This window comes from Saccopteryx leptura, chromosome 5, assembly GCF_036850995.1.
Source record: "Saccopteryx leptura isolate mSacLep1 chromosome 5, mSacLep1_pri_phased_curated, whole genome shotgun sequence".
NCBI lineage: Eukaryota > Metazoa > Chordata > Mammalia > Chiroptera > Emballonuridae > Saccopteryx > Saccopteryx leptura.
In genome coordinates, this window is record NC_089507.1 from 59,653,940 (window position 1) to 59,676,298 (window position 22,359).

General features: G+C 41.8%; 1 protein-coding gene across 2 annotated transcripts in view; it reads left to right on the forward strand.

Moving 5' to 3' along the window:
- FRAS1 (Fraser extracellular matrix complex subunit 1) overlaps positions 1-22,359 on the forward strand; it is a 513,532-nt gene that overhangs the window by 379,290 nt on the left and 111,883 nt on the right. For both annotated transcript variants that reach the window (XR_010751479.1, XM_066384281.1), the window contains exons 33-38: positions 7,241-7,355; positions 8,900-9,037; positions 11,832-11,864; positions 18,064-18,195; positions 19,263-19,388; positions 21,341-21,588. Coding sequence is in view for 1 of the 2 variants with exons in the window: in XM_066384281.1 (XP_066240378.1) it covers positions 7,241-7,355; positions 8,900-9,037; positions 11,832-11,864; positions 18,064-18,195; positions 19,263-19,388; positions 21,341-21,588 (792 nt within the window). In the remaining variant the exon portion in view is untranslated. The remainder of the gene's footprint in view (positions 1-7,240; positions 7,356-8,899; positions 9,038-11,831; positions 11,865-18,063; positions 18,196-19,262; positions 19,389-21,340; positions 21,589-22,359) is intronic.

Consider the following 22,359-nt stretch of genomic DNA (forward strand, 5'->3'; position numbering starts at 1 on the left):
CCTGACTGGAGGAACTTGGATCAGAATTTTCTCTAAACTGTGAGGAAAAATGTGCGTGCACATTTCTTGCCAAATGCTAATGCAGTGTTATTTTGAGTGTAGAGGGGGAAAGAATGGGCCGGGGGCCAGGAAGCCGGGGCTATTCCAACTCTGCTGCTATGGACTCGTAGAGACCTGTCAAGCTACTTAACCTTTAGGATCTCAGGTTGCTAGTTTGCAAATTAGGTCTGTTCTATGTAACTTAGGATATAACAAAGGTTAGTTTACCGTAAAATGCAATTAGCCTAATCTTTCATTCCTTAAAGTACACATAGTTTGTATTTCTTTTGACATTAATTAGGGCCATTACTATAGAGCGCACTTGTTACTGTGACATAAACATCCTTGATCCAGTGATCTGGACTCATTTAAGTACAAGTTTTGCATTTAGATTATGAATATATATGCTAAATACATACATGCTATATTTATGTATGTGCTGAGGAGAAGGAGTCTAACTCTCCTATCATTGAGTCACACACATAAGCCCCTAATTTATGCCAAGTGCTCTGGAAGACATTGGTGGGTCAATGACCATAAAACACAAGCCCTATTCCTAAGGAATTAGAGTTTCCAAGGGGAGATTAGCACATAACTAGGCACTGATAGTATAATGGTGAATACAATAACAAAACCATGAAATGGAAGCAAATAGGAGAGCACCTGACCCAATAGGGTGTGGCAAGGTCATGGAAGGCTTCCTGTAGGAGGTGAACTGAGCTGGTTGAAGTGAAAATTATCTCTCAAGCAGGGTCTTGAACTTATGCCTGCATTAGGATCACCTATGGTGTCTGTTATATCACAGATTACTGGGCCCTACCCCCCAATTTTCTCATTCAATGCAGCTCGTACAGGGCCAAGAATTTTGAGTTTCTAACAAGTCCCTAGGTGACATTGCTGCTGCTGCTCTGCTCACCACACTTGGAGAACCACTTATCTACAAGAGGAATAAAGGGAAATTCATTCCAGACAAAGTAACAGTAGGTGAGGACAGATGGAGATGCGGGAGAACATGATGTGTTTGAGGAGCAAGATTTCAGTTGGCTGGGGCATATATTCCTAGGTGAAGAAAAAGCAATTTATGAGAGTCAGATCATGGAGAACCCTAAGAATAAATGAAGGAAATTCCATTTTGTCCCGAAAGGCTGGTGGCCTGATCAGATTTTCAATTTAGGAAGATTATTCTGGCTGCAGGGTAGAGAATGCCCTAGATGGGGACCAGACAGGGAGCAAGGGATCCAAGAAACAGACTTGGATGAAAGTATCTAGAATGAGAAAGTTTAATGGCATGACACCTTGCAATAGCAATAAGGACTAATAGTGAGATCTTGAGATACTTGTACACCCATTTCATAGCAGCATTGTTCTCAATAGCTCAGATGTGGAAGAAGCCTAAATGTCCTTTGGCAGAAAGGTGGGGAGGGAAAATGTGGTACACAGCAATGAAATATTATTCAACCTTTAAAAAAGTAAATTCTGTCTTATGCTACAATACGGGTGAACCTTGAGGACATTGTACTATAAGCCAGTCATAAAAAGATAGAGTCTAATGATTCCACTTATATGGGCCATCTAAAGTTATCCAACTCTTAGAAACAAAGTAGAATGGTGGTTGCCTCTGTGGGCGGTAGGGGTAGGGAGGGAGAGGGAAAAGGGTCGTTGTTGTTCAATGGATAGGGAATTGCAGTTTTATAAGAGGAAAAAATGTTAGAAACCTGTTGCATAACAATGTGTATATTGTTCACACTACTTTACTGTACACTTAAAAGTGGTTAAGGTGGGCGGGACATTAGAGAAAGATTAAGATGTGTTTAGAAACATTGTGGCCAATTAGATGTGAGCGGAAGGTGAAACACTCTAATTTCTGAGTAGATCGAGATGCCATTCATTGAGATCAGTAATGTTTGAAGACTTTAGGGGGAGGGATGGAAGGCAGTTTGGGGGTGCACCTATTAAGCGAGGGTAGGAGATCAGTAGATATTCTGGATTAAAGATAAACCTTTAAGAATCATTAATGGGGCCCTGGCCGGTTGGCTCAGTGGTAGAGTGTTGGCCTGGCGTGCAGAAGTCCCGGGTTCGATTCCCGGCCAGGGCACACAGGAGAAGCACCCATCTGCTTCTCCACCTCTCCCCCTCTCCTTCCTCTCTGTCTCTCTCTTCCCCTCCTGCAGCCAAGGCTCCATTGGAGCAAAGATGGCCCGGGCGCTGGGGATGGCTCTGTGGCCTCTGCCTCAGGCGCTAGAGTGGCTCTGGTCGCAACATAACGACGCCCCGGATGGGCAGAGCATCATCCCCTGGTGGGCAGAGTGTCGCCCCCTGGTGGGCGTGCCGGGTGGATCCCGGTCAGGCGCATGCGGGAGTCTGTCTGACTGTCTCTCCCCGTTTCCAGCTTCAGAAAAAATACAAAAAAAAAAAAAAAAAAAAAGGAATTATTAATGGTACATAGTGATTAAATCCTTGGGCATAACTGAGATTTCCCAAGAAGATTGAATAGAGTCAAAAGCAACATAATCAAATTCCTGCCCAAATTGAAATTGGTTCTGTGGCCTTTCTGACTTCCGTTATTCATCAAATCTAAGATCTTTTAAATGGAATCTAATTATTTAGTTTGCAGTGTTCATCAGAATTATATGCATACATGCATGTATAATATATATGTGTGTGTATGTATGTATGTATATATACACATGCATGTAATAAAAATATAGATATGCATGTATGTACTTATATTTGATATATGGAGTACATATATCAAATTTGGTCAAGAAGGTCTGAAAACATGCGTATTTACCAATAAATATCATAGCCTTGTTAGTGTAAAATTCTGCAAGTGAGTTAAAAATTCACATCAACTCATAGTTTTCTATGTGATCATCCACTATTTGACTTACAGAATCCTTAAGGGCAAAATCTTTGATTAATTAGTCTTGCTATCTTCCTCAGCATCTCGCACAATGCCATATATAAAGTATCAATAGTTGCTTAGTAAATATTTTTGACTAAATGAATATTTTTAAACCTACTTTCACATAGTTAAAAAAAAACCCTGAACTGTATCCTTTTCAAATTCAAATAAATTAATCATATAGGTACACACACGCACACTTTGAATTTCATATTTCCAATTCCTTTCTTAAAGGGGAATTATTTTTATTTATTTATTTATTTTTTTGTATTTTTTTTTTTTTTCGTATTTTTCTGAAGCTGGAAACGGGGAGAGACAGTCAGACAGACTCCTGCATGCTCCTGACCGGGATCCACCTGGCACGCCCACCAGGGGGCGACGCTCTGCCGACCAGGGGGCGATGCTCTGCCCCTCCAGGGGTCACTCTGTCGCAACCAGAGCCACTCTAGCGCCTGGGGCAGAGGCCAAGGAGCCATCCCCAGTGCCCGGGCCATCTTTACTCCAATGGAGGCTCGCTGCGGGAGGGGAAGAGAGAGACAGAGAGGAGGGAGAGGGGGAGGGGTGGAGAAGCAGATGGGCGCTTCTCCTCTGTGTCCTGGCCAGGAATCGAACCCAGGACTTCTGCACGCCAGGCCGACGCTCTACCACCGAGCCAACCAGCCAGGGCCTCTTAAAGGGGAATTAAATTCTATTATCTCTCAATGTGAAAGACATAATATTATTATTTACTTTTTCAAATGACTGCAACACTCAGGGTTGGGTTGACCAAAGTCTCTGCTTGAGGGAAAGGCCTGAAATAAGCTTTCCTTTTCTGGTTTCACTGGTTTTCAGTGTGATTGCTGTAGCAGAGTTCTCTAAAAGCACTCATTGGGGCTAGCAGGGAATCCTGTTCGAACAGCTGGTCTCCTTTGTGATATGGACTGGAAGCTGGGCATGCTCTGTTTATTTTGTGCGTGCAGGCTTCTGTGTCCATGTTTATTCTCAAGACCTGTCAGAGGCTAATAGAATTATTAGCTGCAATTTCTGGAAATGTTTGCTTATCCTTGGAATTTCTGCTGTGCTTTATCTGAGCCTTTCATACCACGTAGAATTTCCTACATTAAAGCTACTTATGATTTTCCTCTAAAGATACTAGAATTCCTTGAGGAAAGTATCTATATCTCATATAGCTCTTTGCTTGATACCTTGCACACAGTAGGTGCTTACTAAATAAATTGCTATATGAATATTTGAATGAATGAATTTTGTTGTCCTAACTGAAAAACTGTGTGAGTAGATAATTTCTTGTAATACCTCCATTTATTTATCTCATCTCATTAATTATGGATGTCTCAGGCCCACTGTGGGCTTGACTGCTTTAACAGAATGATCGTCAACATGTGAAATTGGTATTTTCTTTTAATAGAGGGTGAGATGATAATGCACTTTGTAAATTCTTACCTAGAAATTTTAAGTTATGCACACTTTGCTAAGACTTAATTATTAAAATGTTTGTTTCTACCCCCACCCCACCTGATTCTATAGATGACATTGAAATACACTGGAAAGTAGCCTAAAAACATTTTCTGATTAAGTTATAAAAAGTATCTTTATTATTTTAGTTTTTAGCTTCATCATTTTATAATGATATATTTTATTCACTTAACACATTATTATCAAGTAATTCCATGTGCTATATGCTAGGTGCTTGGGATCTACCCATGAACAAACAAAGTTCATGTTCTCAAGGAGTTGTCATTCTTTGGGGTATCAGTAATAAAATAGATAGCTCATGTATAGCAAGTTACTGAGAAGTATTGTGGTAAAACAGAAAGTAGGTCAGGACCAAGGGTATCGGAAATGTCGTGGTGGGGGCAGGGGAGACCTACATTGCAGCTTTAAAGAAGGGTGGGCTTTTTATTAAGATAATGAAATGTAAAGAAAGACTTGCAGGAAGTGAGGGAAATAGCTATGCAGATACACGAGGAAAGAGTATTCTAGGCCCAAAGAACCATATATTTATAGGCATCAAGTTGGGAACAGGCTTACATGTTCAGGGAATAGCAAGGAAGCTGTTATGGCTAGAGCAGAGTGAGGGAAAGCAGTGTAACTGACATGGGGTCACAGGTGGGCGGAGTGTGAAGGGGAGGCTGACCATGTCATGCCTCAAAGGCTGTTCAGACTTAGCTGTTACTCCGAGTAAAATGGGCAGCCATTGCGTGATGTTGAGCAGAAGTCTAAGGTCCTTTTTAGAAGGATCACACTGACTACTGTGCTGAAATGGGATGGGGGAGGAGCAACAGAGCAGCTGCAAGGCCATCCTGGTAGTCCAGCAGGGTGGGGTCAACGACCATGGGGAAAAGTGGTTGAATTCTGGATATATGCAGAAGTAATGCGGGTATTATGAAAATCATTACTCTGTAATATTCTTTTGTTGACAGATATTTTAATAAAATAGTGTCTTCTGTAATGATTTCTATGAGATTTAATCTCTCATTTCTTACTATGTTTAATTGATGAGTATTGAATATTCCAAACAGGCAATATTAAAATTGATTATACTTTGATACATCACAATCTCAATATTGCTTTCTTCAGAGAATCAGCTCATTTTTCTACCTAGTGTCTATGTCTATTAGGAGAGAAATAGTATCCATAAATTTCATGGATGTGAAATATCTGTTATCTTGGCTGAAACATATTTCTCTTTTCCATAGTCCTATGTCTGTGCTAATTCTTCTTATTGCTTTATTGTTTTAGGGACATCTAAATTTTCAAAAATATCTCACAGTACTCAGAATTTGCAGTTATCCTGATGGTTTTGAGTTGCAAACGTTGCAAACAGTATGAACAATGTACTGTGTACTGAGCCTGCACCTTCTTGTTCGTGTGTCTGTGCACACATGTACACATTTATAGGTGTGTGCACATATGCATAGTTTGTTAGCTTATATGGGGCATATGTATTTAATTTGTTGTCCTTACCTGTTTTATTTTAGGGTGAGAGACCAGATACTGTTTTGCAATCCTGATTTTCCTTGCTCTTTAACATTCCAGAGCTGAGCAATGGCCAGAAAGATGGCTCTTTACTGTAGAGGAATTGTCCCAACTTGCTAATGCTGCTGCTCCCCAGGACAAGTATGACTAGGGACAATGAAAAGAGCAACTGTAACCTTCAATCTTGCCATATTTAAAAGGAAGAATACCACGCCCTCCTCTGTGAGAACTACTGAGCCCTAGTTAATCCTTTCCTAAACAAGGAAATTTGTTCTTCAAGGAAGCAAAGCTCCAAAGACAGGAGAGGGTGTCAAACTCTAACCCTTCAGGGACCAGATGGGAAGAGCCTGCGAAGAACTGGCTATCTTTGTTCTGTTTTGTTGACAGCACATGTGACCCAGTCAGAGGGCCCGTGCTCACACTACCTTTCCTGCTTTCCTCTCCACTGTGGTTTGGCTGCTGTCCCCAGCTCACTGTGATGCCTGGTCTAAATCTCTCCTCCTGCTCCCATCTTTTTTTAGTGTTGTCACTGTGAATGAGTGATAGATGAGTACAGGTGAATGGAGAGGAAAAGCTGCATACACATTGGCCTTCTGATTAATTTCGCTCAGGTCTCCATTGGGTTCCGAAAATTGTAAGAGAAAAGCAGAATCTAGTTCTTTGAATAACAGGATGGAGAGAAAGAGAAATTTGACGATTTTATTATTTAATAAGTAATTCTTTAATCTCTGAACTCAAATGATGATCCTCTGTCGGTTCTTGAGTTCATCTTGAGTCCTTTGAAACCATCATGTTTTCAATTAAAAAACAAAGAATCAGTTTCATCAGCAAAGCTAGGGATTTAGAGGGAACTTTTAAACAGATGCAACCAACCTTAGCTCATTTAGTCGAAGGAGCAGAGGTGTAAGCAATCCAGCTGTGAATAGAATAGCCAGCTGTGATGGTTCATTTTCCAAGATATACCACTGAGTTCTACCGAGAGAAAGTAATCACACTGGGGTCCAGAGCCCGCGCCAGCCAGCATAAACCTGGGGCAGAGGGCAGGGGAGGGAAGAGCCAGAATGCCACAGACCTGAAGAGGACTCAGTAGCCCTGAAAAGTTCCTAAGACTGAGGCCAATCTACAGGGCAAGTGACAGCTCCTTCTACAGCTCCTTCTTTTGAACTTTCAGAGAAAACTTTGTTAATTGTAACTAATCTAACAGCCCAGAGTATGTTTGTTTTTGTTTTTTTTAATAAGATGTTTTTGAATCTGGCTCTTGTTTTCATCAAACTGTTTTTTTTTTCTTCTTCTTCTTCTTCCCTCTTAAACTTTGTTGAGGCTCGGGAAGATGACCTGACTGTGATTCAGCCACATTCCCTAACCTTTGTGAACTCTGAGAGGCCAAGCGGACAGATTATATACAATGTCACTCTACCTCTGCATCCAAGTCAAGGTAAGATGTGCAGTAAATGATCTCTTCAGTGATGTCTTTTAGCTGTTGACCGGTCTTAAAGCTCTGGAATGTCGTTTGTTTATGGTTGTTGACATTTTAAGAAGTAGCAATTATTGATACCCCTTGTTCCCATCCTCTGAGTTTAGAACCAATTGAGAAAAAGAGAAACACTGTGGTCAGACCTATGGAGATGAATGTGTCAGTTTTGGTATCAACAGAGCTGTACTGGAGAACTTCAGTCCCTGGATTGAGCTCCCTCTCCCATGCATAGGCAGAACTGACAGGCACAGGTACGGTCCATAGGGACAGAGCCTGCCCTGGTGCAGTTTCGATAGGTGAGGATGTGCTACCAGTGAGGATGTGCTAAGGACAAGGGGCTCTGCCAGAGGCTCAGACGGGCTGAGCCACATGCACATACTTAGTTCCTTCCCCAATTGGGTAAGTCACTCCTCCTCCCATATGGAAGCATGGAAATGTGGAACCATAGTCAGAGGACAGATGGACCTCTACCATCAGTCCTGTCTTAAGATCTCTGAACTTTGGGTTTAACTGATAGGACTATGCCCAAGAGAGATGGGACTGTCCCTCATGAAAGATCAGCTTCTATTAAGACAATTCTGCTTTCATTTCTGAGGCTGCTCTCCCATGATCAATCACTGCCCTAGATGTTACCTTTCACATTATCAAATACCCAAGAAGAAATCAGAGCCTAAAAACTAAATTCTGTCCTCCTTTTGATAAAATCAAAGAATTGAAAGTCTAAAAGTCATCATCCTCTTTTTTTACCTGCCAAGTCACAACTGGAGTCGCTCCCCCCCCCCCCCCCCCCGTGTTGCCAGGAAGAGATGACGTTCTTTCAGCCCAGCAGCCTGAATGGGCTGTCTCTCGGCCCCTCAGAAGTAGAGTTAGTTCAACATCAAGTCTCATGCATATCTTCCCTCGAAAGAGGTAACAGAGCATGAAAGATGATCACAGCCTCAGTCCTGTGCCTATAAAATTTAGAGGTGACAGGCAAATAGGCAGCTTCTAAAGCATTTGTCACAAGAGAGTGATAACTCTAAATCCAGGTGTTAGAATCATCAAGATCCATGTTACTGATGCCACAGTTCATTAGACACTAAGGAGTTTCTGGAGCAAAGAGGGTAGACTGAGAAAAAGCTTTCTATACCCTCACCAGGGGACCAGTCTGTGCCATCTTCTCAGTGACCTTGACCTTTGAACTTAAACTTAATTGAGAGAACCTCCTAATTATGGTACAATGTCTATGATTTATGGAGGATTACCCAGTCTAAGCTATGGTGGGGGCTGTAGTTTGTGTCTTGCTGTTGTTGATAGTCAGTGTTTCCTAGTCAAGAGTCCATTTGCGTTTTGGATGAGCCTTTTCTTGAATAGCAGAAGAACAACAGTACACCAAGAGCAACCTGAGAACAATTGTTCCTGAAGGATAAAAGACTCGCCAGCGGGAAAGGCAGCCAGTGGCTCTGGCGATTCAGTTAGCCATCCAGAGCTACTGTTGATGCGCACGCCCCGTCTCCTTCCCCCAGGTATCATCGAACACAGGGACCGGCCTCACGCTCCCATCCGGTATTTCACGCAGGAAGATATTAACCAGGGCAGAATCCTGTACCGCCCTCCCACGGCAGCCCCCCACCTCCAAGAGATCATGGCCTTCTCCTTCGCTGGTAATGCTTTCTTCTTGGTTTTGAGGCACCCAAGCTGTTCTCTGTGGATCTTTGTGCAGGTTCACCCAAACTCCCCTGTAGTCCTGGATCGTTTGGTGACCCTGCTGTATAGCTATTCAGAATAACTTGAGACTCATGGGCCAATACACAGCTTGGACTCTGTTCATCAGTTTTGTTTGTTTTGTTTTTTATTCATACATGCAGAAATACCTTCAGTAAATCTATATTTTTGCCTACTATGTGGCAATGACTGAGTGAGGCCTTGGATATTTAGTGGTGAGTAAAAAGAGCATAATTCATTTTCTTGGAAAGTTTGGGGATCTAAGAATAGAGACACAGTTGAATAAATAATCCCAGTAATGAATGTTTCATTGCAGACTGAGATATAGCTCTGATAAGTAGTGGAATTACATATAACAAGACTTCCTAAGACTGAAGATTCAAGAGAGGCTACCCCAGGGTGGGATTGACCCTGAGAGATGAGAGATGAGAGCCAGGCTAAGTGTGCCTGTTGGGACAGCTTAGTTAGAGAACGTTCGTGAAGAAAGGACACACACCCCACGTGCAGGGCCCCTGGGGAGGGAGAGAAGGTGGCATTCTGGGGATTGAAAGAAGAAGTCCAGTGGATGGTTGAGCAGAGCAGGGAGGGGCCTGGAGGGGCAGCTACAGGGAAGGCCTCTGAGGCGCTGTACACCTGGAAGGGTTTGGATCTTTATCCAAAGAACCGTAAGAACCTGGTGGGGAGAGGAGGTTAAGATGTCAGGGGGATGGCTTTTCATAAGCAATTCTTCAACTGCAGTGATATGAGTAGATTTGAGGAAGGGGCCCAAGTAGATGGGCACGTGGCTGAAGAGAAACAGTGAGAAGGAGTCTGCAGTACCTCAGGGAAGACCCCATGTGGGAGTGGGGATGCAGGCGACCTCTGGGGTTAAAACATGGATTTGTCAGAAAGCGCCTTTTCAAAGGAAGACTACATAAAGGAATAACTGAATTTCTAAATCAAGCCAGTGTGGACCTTTCCACTAAGCCCAGATAGCCTTAGTCCTTGTCACCCTTATCTCTCCCTTTGACCAGTAATCAAAGCTGCTGATGGGAAAGTGGGAGCTTTTAAGTCCCCATGCTAAATATTTCTCTGCCTTGGAATGATTCTAAAAATCTTGAAACCTGTTTCTTTATGATCTTTAAAGGTATATGTACTACATAACACAATTAATATAGAATCTTTTTTTTTTTTTTTTTACAGGGACAGAGAGAGAGTCAAAGAGACGGATAGATAGGGACAGACAGACAGGGACGGAGAGAGATGAGAAAGAAGCATCAATCATCAGTTTTTCACTGCGACACCTTAGTTGTTCATTGATTGCTTTCTCATATGTGCCTTGACTGTGGGCCTTCAGCAGACTGAGCAACCCCTTGCTCGAGCCAGTGATCTTGGGTCCAAGCTGGTGAGCTTTTTGCTCAAGCCAGATGAGCCTGTGCTCAAGCTGGCGACCTCAGGGTCTCGAACCTGGGTCCTCCACATCCCAGTCTGAAGCTCTATCCACTGCGCCACCACCTGGTCAGGCGACATAGAATCTTATTTTTATATGGTAACTTTAATATAGAATAGCTGTTTATTTCTTCTGATAAGGTGAACATGGACAAAATAATTTTTAGCCTGACCTGTGGTGGCACAGTGGATAGAGCATCAACTTGGGACACTGAGGTCCCAGGTTTGAAACCCCAGGGTCACTGGCTGCACCTTGGGTACAGGCTCCCAAGCTTGAGTGTGGGGTCGCTGGCTTGAGTGCAGGATCATCAACATGATTCCAGGGTTGCTGCCTTGAGCCCAAAGGTTGCTGGCTGGAGGCCCAAGGTTACTGGTTTGAGCCCAAGGTCACCGGCTTGGCTTGAGCCCCCCCCCCCAAGTCAAAGCACATATGAGAAAGCAATCAGTGAACAACTTGATGCCTCTCACGTTTCTTTCCCTTCTGTTCTGTCTGTTGCTCTTTCTGCAATAAATAAATTTTAGAGTTACATTTTAAATTATGGGAAACATTTAAAGTAATATTTTCCATTATTTATATGAACGTAATTGCCTAGGAAATGATTAGTCAGATTGAAAATCTTTAAGGGAGAGGGTACGCCACTTCTCTAAGGAGTATCCGCAGTGTTTAGTAACTAGGTAACTAATAGCCCATGAAAATGTTCATGCTCCCTACTTTACAAGACCTACTTTACAAGAAACTTAGAATATCTTGGGATTAGAGAGAAAGAAGACATGTCAGCCATGGTTGAAGTTATTTCCGTATCCGTTATGCTCATCTGAGTTCCGGGAGCCTTTTAGAAGTGGAGTCCTGTCCTGTATAGTCTATGGGATAAATGCCATGAGATAAACCCCTCACACTGTCACTGTGTATAAATCATTGTCCCAGACATCACTCAGTTCTACAGTGGAAATGACCCACCAGAGAGCCTGATCGGTGATATATGACATCAGCCACACTCACGGATTTGTAAGATTTTATGTACTGATAAAATGGGATCCGAATAAATGTATTATAAATCACTCTGACTGTTATGATATAAAATTATTCCACTATGTGGTTCTTTGTGTTACTTAAAATTAAGTGCTGGCACCATTAAATCCAACATAATGGTATCAAACAACCTGGTAGCCTTTCCTTAAACCATAATGATTTAGATGAAAATATCCTTTACCTTTCTAGTTTCTGCCCCCTATTTTATACCTTCTCCATCTGTTTCTGACCCTAAAGTGTTTAGTACACTGATTTTCTCTCTTTGGTTCTTGCAGGTCTCCCAGAATCGGTGAAATTCCACTTCACAGGTGAAGATTTTAAACTCAATTTTATTAGAAAATAGAAATTTTCCTTTTCTTACTAGTCCTTTCTTCTTGCTCTCTTCATCATTACTTTTAGCTATTTTCTAAGAACTGCCTAAAAGATACATAAAACAAGTTTATTCTAAAATAATCACAGGAACTAGTCAGTCATAGCTTAACTTGGTGTTCATAGGAGAAACAATCCACCAAGAATACCAAAGGTTAGTGTTGTTTCAATCCCATTTCAACTGGCTCAAGTTTCTATTAAAAAGTGATAATAGGCCCTGGCCGGTTGGCTCAGCGGTAGAGCGTCGGCCTAGCGTGCGGAGGACCCAGGTTCGACCCGGCCAGGGCACACAGGAGAAGCGCCCATTTGCTTCTCCACCCCTCCGCCGCGCTTTCCTCTCTGTCTCTCTCTTCCCCTCCCACAGCCAAGGCTCCATTGGAGCAAAGATGGCCCGGGCGCTGGGGATGGCTCCTCGGCCTCTGCCCCAGGCGCTAGAGTGGCTCTGGTCGCAATATGGCGACGCCCAGGATGGGCAGAGCATCGCCCCCTGGTGGGCAGAGCGCCGCCCCATGGTGGGCGTGCCGGGTGGATCCCGGTCGGGCGCATGCGGGAGTCTGTCTGACTGTCTCTCCCTGTTTCCAGCTTCAGAAAAATGAAAAAAAAAAAAAAAAAAAAAAAAAAAAAGTGATAATAGCGGTTAAGATTATAAACTCTGAATACAGACTGCCTGGGGTTCAGCCTGCTCGGGGAATGTTTATTATCCTCTCTGTGCCTGAATGCCTCATCCATCGATGGGGATAATAAATAATAATTATATTTATGTAATGCTCCCAGGACAGTGATGAGCACGTAGTCATCTCTATGTGACACTCATCTAATTAAAGTGTTTATATATAGTCTCAAATAGAGCCTTTCATTGAAAGCCTGTTAGTGAAGGGGGAAGTGTTAGGACCCAGAGAGTGAGTGGTGAAAGCTGTGTGTGGGAGACCTCGGCATCACGGTTTAGTTCAGTGAAACAGAAGCTATGTGCCAACAAGCAAAAGCAAAGTCAGATCTGACATACGTGCTGGGCTAAATAGGGACAAGCTTTCCTGTTGAAGTGTGGAGTGGGATGATTAATTAGAAACGGCATCCTTGAATAGCTGTTAGGTTAGGATTGACTATTTCATTAGAATCAAATATCATATGAAATATATGCTGTTATATTTCAGGTAGCCGTAGATTTTAGTGGGAGATGCACCTCTCTCCTACTCCCAGACCTACCTTCTTTCTTTGAGGTTAAAACTCACATTTGAATCAATAGTAAATTTTAGTATTATGTTTAACAAATTTTTATATTGAGATACATTTTCTCGTGATGAGAACTGTTTTTATGGAATTTAGTGGGGTGACATTGGTTAATAAAATTATGTAGGTTTCAGGTGCACAGTTCTATAATATTGATATATCATCTGTATATTGTATGGTGTGTTCACCACCCACATCAAGTCTCCCTCTTTCACCATTTATTCCCCATTTACTTTCTGTTACTTCTGTTAACTGCCTTATTTGAAGTTAACTGGCCCTTAAAATTAATACAAAGAGTAAAAGAAATGCCTGGCCTGTGGTGGCGCAGTGGATAAATGCATCGGCCTGGGACGCTGAGGTTGCCTGTTTGAAACCCAGAGCCTGCTGGTCAAGGCATATATTGGAGTTATGCTCTTGCTCCCCCTTCCTCCAAAAAAATTGAATAAATAAAAATCTTAAAAAAGATAAAGAGGAATGGACCTTTGGCTGACCTTAATTTATCTTGTTTCTGCCTGAGGTTCCTATTAATTATTGAGGAATCTTTTCAAAAATTATTTTAAAGGCAATTTTAAGTTTATAACAAAATGTAAAACGTATAAAGATTTCCCCTATCCACCACAGCACCATACATAGCACCATACATGCAGAGCATACCCTTTCCCATTGACAGTATCACTCACCTGAATGGTACATTTTATTTTTTACCAAGCAAGAATCTACATTGATATATCATAATCACCCAAAGTCTCTCGTTTGCTTTAGGGTTCACTCATGCTGTTGTTACATTTTATGGGTTTAGACACTTATCCATCATTATACTAGCATCATAAGGAATATGTATACTGCTCTAAAAATCCTCTGTGCTCATCTACTCATCTCTCCCACCCCACCTTCCACCTTTGACAACTAATATTCTTTGTAATGTCTTCTATAATTTTGCCGGATCATATGGTAAGAGTATGGTTTGTTTTATAAGAAACCACCAAACTGTTTTTGAAACTGGCCATACCATTTTGCATTCTCATCAGCAATGTATGAGAGGTCCTTTTGGTTCACATCCTCACCAGCATTTGATGTTGTTAGTGCTCCAGATTTTGGCCATTCTAATTGGTATGTAGGATATCTTTTTATTGTTTTAACTTGTATTTTCTTGCTGACATATGACAAGGAACATCTTTTAATATGTTTATTTGCCATCAGTCTATCTTCTTTAGTGAGGTGTCTATTGAAGTCTTTGACTCATTTTTTAATGAGTGTTTGTTTTCTTATTGTTAAGTTTTAAGAGTTCTTTATATATCTTTTGCAAATATTTTCTACCGTTTTGTGGCTTGTCCTCTTATTCTTTTGACATTATCTTTCACAGAAGATTTTTTTTTTTGTATTTTTCTGAAGCTGGAAACGGGGAGACAGTCAGACAGACTCCCACATGCGCCCGACCGGGATCCACCCGGCACACCCACCAGAGGGTGAAGCTCTGCCCACCAGGGGCACGCTCTGCCCACCAGGGGGCAATGCTCTGCCCCTCCGGGGCGTCGCTTTGTTGCGACCAGAGCCACTCTAGCGCCTGGGCCATCTTTGCTGCAATGGAGCCTCGGCTGCGGGAGGGGAAGAAAGAGACAGAGGGGAAGGAGAGGGGGAGGGGTGGAGAAGCAGATGGGCGCTTCTCCTGTGTGCGAGAATCAAACCCAGGACTTCTGCATGCCAGGCCGACGCTCTACCACTGAGCCAACTGGCCAGGGCCTCACAGAAGAATTTTTAATATAATTTTTTATTATTTTATTTTTAAGTAAGAGGAGGGAAGGTAGTGAGACAGACTCCTGCATGTGCCCTGATTGGGATCCACCTGACAATCCTCATCAGAGGCCAATGCTCAAATCAACTGAGCTATTTTTAGCACCTAAGGCTGATCCTCGGAACAACCGAGCTATCCTCAGTGCCCTAAACTGATGCTCAAAGGAATCCAGCCACTGGCTGCAAGAGGGGAAGAGGGAAAGAAGGGAGAGAGGGAAGGGAAAGAAGTAGATGGTTGCTTCTCATGTGTGCTCTGACCAGGAATCAAACCTGGGACATCCATGTGCCGGGCCAATACTCTATCCATGAGCCAGCCCGCCAGAGTCCAGTTTTTAATTTTAATGAATTCCAGTTTATCAGTTATTTCTTTTATGAATTATGTCTTTGATCTCGTATCTAAAAAGATGTCACCATACCCAAGGTCATCTACACTGCTCACAAAAATTAGGGGATATTTTATAGCTTCATATTCATTTTGAAATATTCCCTAATTATGCTCACAAAATTTAGGGGATATTTTATCACTTCATATTCACTTTGAAATATCCCCTAATATTTGTGAGCAGTATATGTTTCCCCCTATGTTCTCTTCTAGGCATTTTGTAGTTTTGTGTTTTTACATTTAGGTCTCTGGTTCGTTTTGAGTTAATTGTTGTGAAGGATGTAAAAGATTCCTTTTTGGGGTGGGGGAATAATTTTTAAAAAATCTAGTAGGAATAGAGCTATCTTCTTTAGGAGAGTTTTGTGAGAGAGAACTTTAAATTGGACCCATAATGAACTAAGGCAACGATAAACGCAAGCCCTGCCATTAACCCACAGAACCAAGAGAACACATTTGATTAATCAGCTAAGATAGAAAGAAAGCTGCGGCAATTTGACTATTTCTCAGAAAAACTCAGAAACACTACTTAAAAAGAGGGCTGGGGCCTAACCTGTGGTGGCACAGGGGATAAAATGTCAACCTGGAAATGCTGAGGTCGCCGATTTGAAACCCTGGGCTTGCCCTGGCCAGTTGGCTCAGCGGTAGAGCATCGGCCTGGCGTGCGGGGGATCCAGGTTCGATTCCCGGCCAGGGCACATAGGAGAAGCACCCATTTGCTTCTCCACCCCCCCCCCTCCTTCCTCTCTGTCTCTCTCTTCCCCTCCCGCAGCCAAGGCTCCATTGGAGCAAAGATGGCCCGGGCGCTGGGGATGGCTCCTTGGCCTCTGCCCCAGGCGCTAGAGTGGCTCTGGTCGTGGCAGAGCGACACCCTGGAGGGGCAGAGCATCGCCCCCTGGTGGGCAGAGCATCGCCCCTAGTGGGCGTGCCGGGTGGATCCCGGTCGGGCTCATGCGGGAGTCTGTCTGACTGTCTCGCCCCGTTTCCAGCTTCAGAAAAATACAAAAAAAATACAAAAAAAAAAAAAAAAAATTAAACCCTGGGCTTGCCTGGTCAAGGCATGTATGGGAGTTGATGCTTTCAGCTCCTCCTCCCTTCTCCCTCTCTGTCTCTCTCTCCCTCTCTCTCTCCTCTCTAAAAATGAATTAAAAAAATTAAAAAAAAAAAGAGGGCTGGGTATATAATTCCTAACATTTAGATCGTAAGCTCTCATATTTTCTTACAAAACCCTGTACCCACATGATGTTTTTTTATGCAATATGTACCATAAAATAGCTTTCTTCCATGTGCTTATAGAGGCAAAGATATACCTCGATCAGAGTGACATCTGTACATTATGACCAAAGCTCTTAAGTTTTAGGGCTTTCCTTTCCTCTTCTGTAAAGCAAGGATGTTGAAGGCTCCCTGAGCCCCCCCCCCCTTAAAAATAAAATCAATGTAAAACATAAAAAAATTAAAATTATATTTTGCAATTATTTATTTTTATTTAACAGAGGGGCTTGTGATTTAGATACTAGGAATTTCAGGAAATCCTGGATTGACTAAAAGTTAATGAAAGTTTGTATGTTTGTCCACAAACCCTCAAAAGTTAAGAATCATCTGTTCTTATCTTTGATGGTCCAGGAAGAAGGCTGAGCTGAGCGTAAACAAAGAATCAGAGATAATAATTTTGACATTTGACTAAATGGCCAGAGCCATAAACCGTCCTTCTTAAGGGGATGATGTCTTCTCTCCTTTTATAGAGCTATTTTAGAACTTCTCTTGGACATGGAGTATACCTTTTAAAATGCAGCCAAATCTTTTAAATCTGTTCTCAAGAAAAAGAGAACTCTGAAATCTAAATGGAATCATTACTAGGAGTCACTGAATAATGCTTTACTTTGCTTAAGTACAAGTCAGATTCCTACTGACCGTTACTAAGTCCAAAAGAAGGTAAAGAAGGAAACCAGTTTTTTATAACCAACCCATACACAACCATACCACACATTTAAAATACCCCGTAGTATATAGCTTTCTCAATCACCACTATTGATACACACATGAATGAGTTGGTGGTGTAAATATTCCTCCTGGCTTTTAGAGAAAAATGGGTGTGTTTAGTTGTGGGAAAGTGGAAATAAAAGTCAAAGATCAGGCAGTTCTACTTTTATTTCCCTCGAGGGGTCAATATTCACTTAGATGTCACATAGTCCAGGGAAATAAAATCTTAAGGTCACTGTTTTGTTCATAAAGGTGTTTTTCATTTATTGTATTGTGCATAATAACTAGGTAAAAATGGGTCTGCTTAGTTCCAAACAAATGCCATTAGAGATGTATATGGACATTTTCTTATGTTCAAAAGTTGTTTTCTAATGAAACACAGACATGTCATTTCTAAAAGAGATTTCTTGAAAAAACCTATCTCTGGAACATTGGAAGGATGAATTTAATTGAAAAATAATTCCACAAATGAAAGCCTTTACTAATGTCATCTAAGGATGCACTAACACTTATCAATATCACCTTGTTGTGAAACTTGCTTCTTGGATAGAACTTGTTATGGTCCTGTAGCCTTTTTGTTAAACCGCAGAAAAAGTTTTTTTAGAAGAGCTCATGGTATCTTGCTTGGTTACTTTTTCCATTTGTAAGCATCTCTTCAAAGTGCTAAGGTCATCTAAAAAACTTCTGGCTACCACATTAATGGAACTAGCCGGAAGGTGAGCAGACTACAGTAGATGTATGTGTATGTGTGTTCTTTCTAGTTTCGGATGGAGAACACGCGAGTCCGGAGATGGCCCTCACCATTCACTTAGCTCCCTCTGATCCGCACCCGCCAACGTTCCGGGTCACAGCTCTGCCGCTTGAGGTCAGTCCAGGAGGCAGCACCTCTCTAGGTAAGAGCGGGGAGCCTAAGTAAACATGGCTTTGGAAATGGAACCACATTTCAGCTACAGCCCCTGTTCAAACTTCTCAGCGGGTACCAAAAAGCAATGACCTTCTCTTCCAGAAGGTGCTGGCATCCGTATCTGTATCCTTCTGTCTGCCAGTTTCCACGAGAATAGAAACACACGGAGAGGAGGGAATAAACCCTTCAGAGGCCAGTGCTCGGTGATAGAGTACAACACAGAATTTATTTCCCAGCCTCTAGGAGATTGATTTGTTGCCCTCATTAACAATTAAAGTAACAGAGAGCAGAGAGAATCGAGGGGAGCCATTTCAGTGACTTCCTTCATTTCTTATTTAGAAAGTAAAGATAACAGGAGAAATGACAGATCGCAATAACTTTTGCAAGTTGTGAGGAGTTAGTGTTGGCCCCATTCTTTTGTATGTGATTTGATTTACCTATTATTATACTCTTTAAAAGTGTAATCTTTTACCAAGAACATCTTAAGAACAAACAGTGGATATGGTGATTTTGGTTAGTTGTGCTCTACTGACCTTAATCCAGTTCCGACATGCGGGAATTGGCCTAAAATTATCATCCAACTTATCAACAAGCCATGTACATACAAAGACAACTGTCGCTTTTACCCTATTTCTCACTCCAGTGATGGTCAGAGCAGCCATTGTTAATAACTTGGCTCCTGTGTAGATCAGAGAAAGAAGGGAAGAAACAAGATAAAGCAAAAACAGTTTTTGGGAGTATTTTCTGGAAGAAAGCCTACCCCCCCAGTCAGGACTGACTGACCGTTTTGTGGACTTCCAACGTCTCATTTATATGGAAGAAAAAGGTGTTCTGAATTCAGAACTGCCTACTTACATGTTAACTTGTGGAAAAATCTGCTTGTAATTTGGGAATTGACTCTATTATCATTTTTCAATCCTTTGTGGTTGATTGGAATTAAATAGTGCTTTCTTATAACCATCGTATTGCTCAGCGTGGCCCGTGGTTTTAATGTATGCAGGGAATACAGTGTTTAACATACCCCCTTCTCACCAGGCTTTATTGTCCTGACCGCAGGGCTTCAGCTGGTAGTGAGGGAGGCCGAGACAGCGCCTGATGAACTCCTCTTCGAGCTCCGGAAACCTCCAGACCACGGCATGCTCTTTAAGGACACAGCAGCGTTCCGAGGGCCCATGGCCACAGGTAGCAGCTGACTCTGTTACCGACCAGCTTGGGGGATTTCTTGCACGACTGTCAGTTTTATGTGCCTCAGACAAGAAGTCAGCAATTTTGTGGGGTGAAATAGGAGATACTTAGGAAAAAAACGTTAGTGTTTAGTCCATCAGCTGAAATATTCAGGACTTCTCTTTGTGTGCCACCTCCCATGCCCACAGCGATGAAGCTGTTACCTCAAATTGTAGGTGAAATGAGTTGATTTCTGAAACCTGGAGTAAAGGCATTTAGAACCACAGACAAACTATCAGCTGCCACTTTCCTATGGGTTGTCCGTGGACATTAATTCATTTACCTTACATGGTATGTAAATCTTCACAATATTCATAGCCCTGTGATTCTGATAGTGTAAACTACATGTATCTCCATCCATAAAAAGAAGGGAACACATTTTTAAACTAGTGTTTTATGTGGTGTAACAGCGTGGTAATGTGACCAGCTTTCCAAAATCATATTTACTGTGCTTTCTCCGTTATAAAAAAATCATACATATTGATTGTTTAGAAAATACAGAAAAGCACAAGGGATATAGCTAAATCTAATTTTTAACAGTCATTTTTTATATATTAAAGCGGATATTATCCCTTTGAAAGTTGTCACCATGGGATCTGCTCATTCCGACAATCTACTTTCCTCAAAACCGTTATACGATATAATCACTAGTTATTATGTAATAATGCATTATTCTGAATAGCCCTGCAGAGGTAGGGGAGCAAGTCTCTGACCTTGAAGGTAGATTGAATTTGTGAGTACAACTAGTAGGCATTTGGGAGTCACAAAAGCAGATTTTTAAAACTTTACTGAGCAAAAGAAGGACTATTAGAATAGATTCCTAGTCTCCTAAGAGAACTGCTTCAGAAGCATGATAGTCCTGGACCAATTCTGTTAACATTATATTTCATCTATATTTGTATAATTAACACATGAAATCCAGAGATACTTGGAATACTCTTCTTAATGTATTACAGTAAACATCAGTTTTATTACTTTTTAAAACATGGTACACTAGCACCAGTAAATCACTTTAACATCATGTTGAAAGAGAAGGCTTAGAAGACTAAGACAGAGAATGAATAAATTCTTTAGTTTAATTATATAGCGCCAGTTATGATGGTCAGTAATGTCAGGAAACAGAGTTGAATAGAACACTCAAGAAGACCAGTAGCTTGCTGTGCTCTGAAGAATTGTTGGGACTGGTGGCACTTAGTAGCATTTCTCATGAAAAGGGCTCTATGACTGACCAAACAGTTTTGAGAAGCTTTAATATTGGATATTATAGAATCTAAAATTCTAGTAAGTCCTGCAGTTTAAAAGTTTTCAATTTAAAGTTTTGTTTAAACCTATTTTTCCAATATTGATATGACCTTGAAACTTTTTTCGCACAACACATCAAATCTATCAGAATTAGTACACTAGACTTAGTTTGAGTTTCTAACTTTAAGTATATATATTTTAATTTTTGGATATTTTTTTAATTTAAAAAATCTTACATTCTCAATGAAAACAAAGACCCCTTACAGGTTCACTAAGCATAATTTAATTACTCAAAAAAGTTTCAGTATTAAGATTAGGTACTAAAAGGACTATCATAGAGAATAGACACCTGTCCTCTATTCTCTAGAATTAAGAGTGACGAATAGAGGCAGATTTAAAAAAGAAATAGAGCTGCCTCGCATGGAATGAGCTGCCTTGTACAAGAGTGAGCCCCAACCTTGGAACGTGCTGAAGGACAGGCTAAATACCTTTTTGAAGGGTCGTGTAAAGGGAATTCTATATTGGGTGGGTGGCTGGACTAATTAGCTTACATCTCAGAGTTTATGATCCTATATGTACTTTGAAATCTCGAGATCAAAGGTGTTGTATAAATGAAAAGCACCATTCCCAGAAGTAATTGGTTTTGTAATTTGTTTTATTCTTGAAAGGTGACACTTTCACATATGAGGATATTGAGAAAAATGTTCTGCGGTATCTACATGACGGCTCCTCTGTCCAGGAAGACAGCATGGAGATCTCAGTCACAGATGGCATCTCAGCAACATCCGTGGACGTGAGAGTGCAGGTGTCACGGCCAGAGGACCGAGGGCCTCGGCTGGCGGCTGGCGCCTCTCTGAGCATGACCGTTGCTAGTAAAAGCACAGCGGCGATCACTCGATCACACCTTGCTTATGTTGTAAGTGCTTGTGCTTGTCTTTCCGTTTGCCACCGTCCCCTCTGGTGGGGCTGACTGGGGAGAAATGCCAGTCTGAGTACAGAATTGGGGGCATCAGGCATATGGCCATACGAGGAACTTTTTTCTCAATTTTCCTATAGTTCTACTTCTCGGAATAGTTACACTCTATTCCAGCTGCTCTCAGTGTCTCATGAACAGACCACTGAATGAGCAAACCTTGATGAAAACACAACGGGTATGTGCAAGGATGGGAGACTGGCAACAGGAAACACTGCCAATGTCAGAAAAGCCCAGGTGCTCATAGTTTAAGCTTCATCTATAGTGTTTGAAATGAGAATGTTATGGAAAGAGCATGTTAGAAGAACTTACCTGGTCAGTGACTAATCGCTACTGGTATTTCATGACCCACTTTTCTGAGGGAAAGCCCGCTTTTTACCAGCTTTTATCTCAGGGCCAGCGCTTGACAGAACATGGCACACTTCTCGGGAGTGCCTCTCTGCCAGGCTTCCTGAAGATTTCTCACTCACCCTCCGTCCGCGCCCCAAGAGGAGCAGGGGTTAGGGGCCAAGGGGGAGTTCAGGAGCTCTAGGTTTGTGAGGTTTTCTATTCTCATCTGGCCTTAACTTGATAAGTGGTCCTTGTTAATTAAACTCATCTTCTTTCTTTGATTTTACTTCTGGTGCTAAGGATAATGAGGATAATACATTTTATTTTTCAATTATGTATGTTGTAAACAGATAAGAACTCTCTATGTAAACATAGTAATGAGAA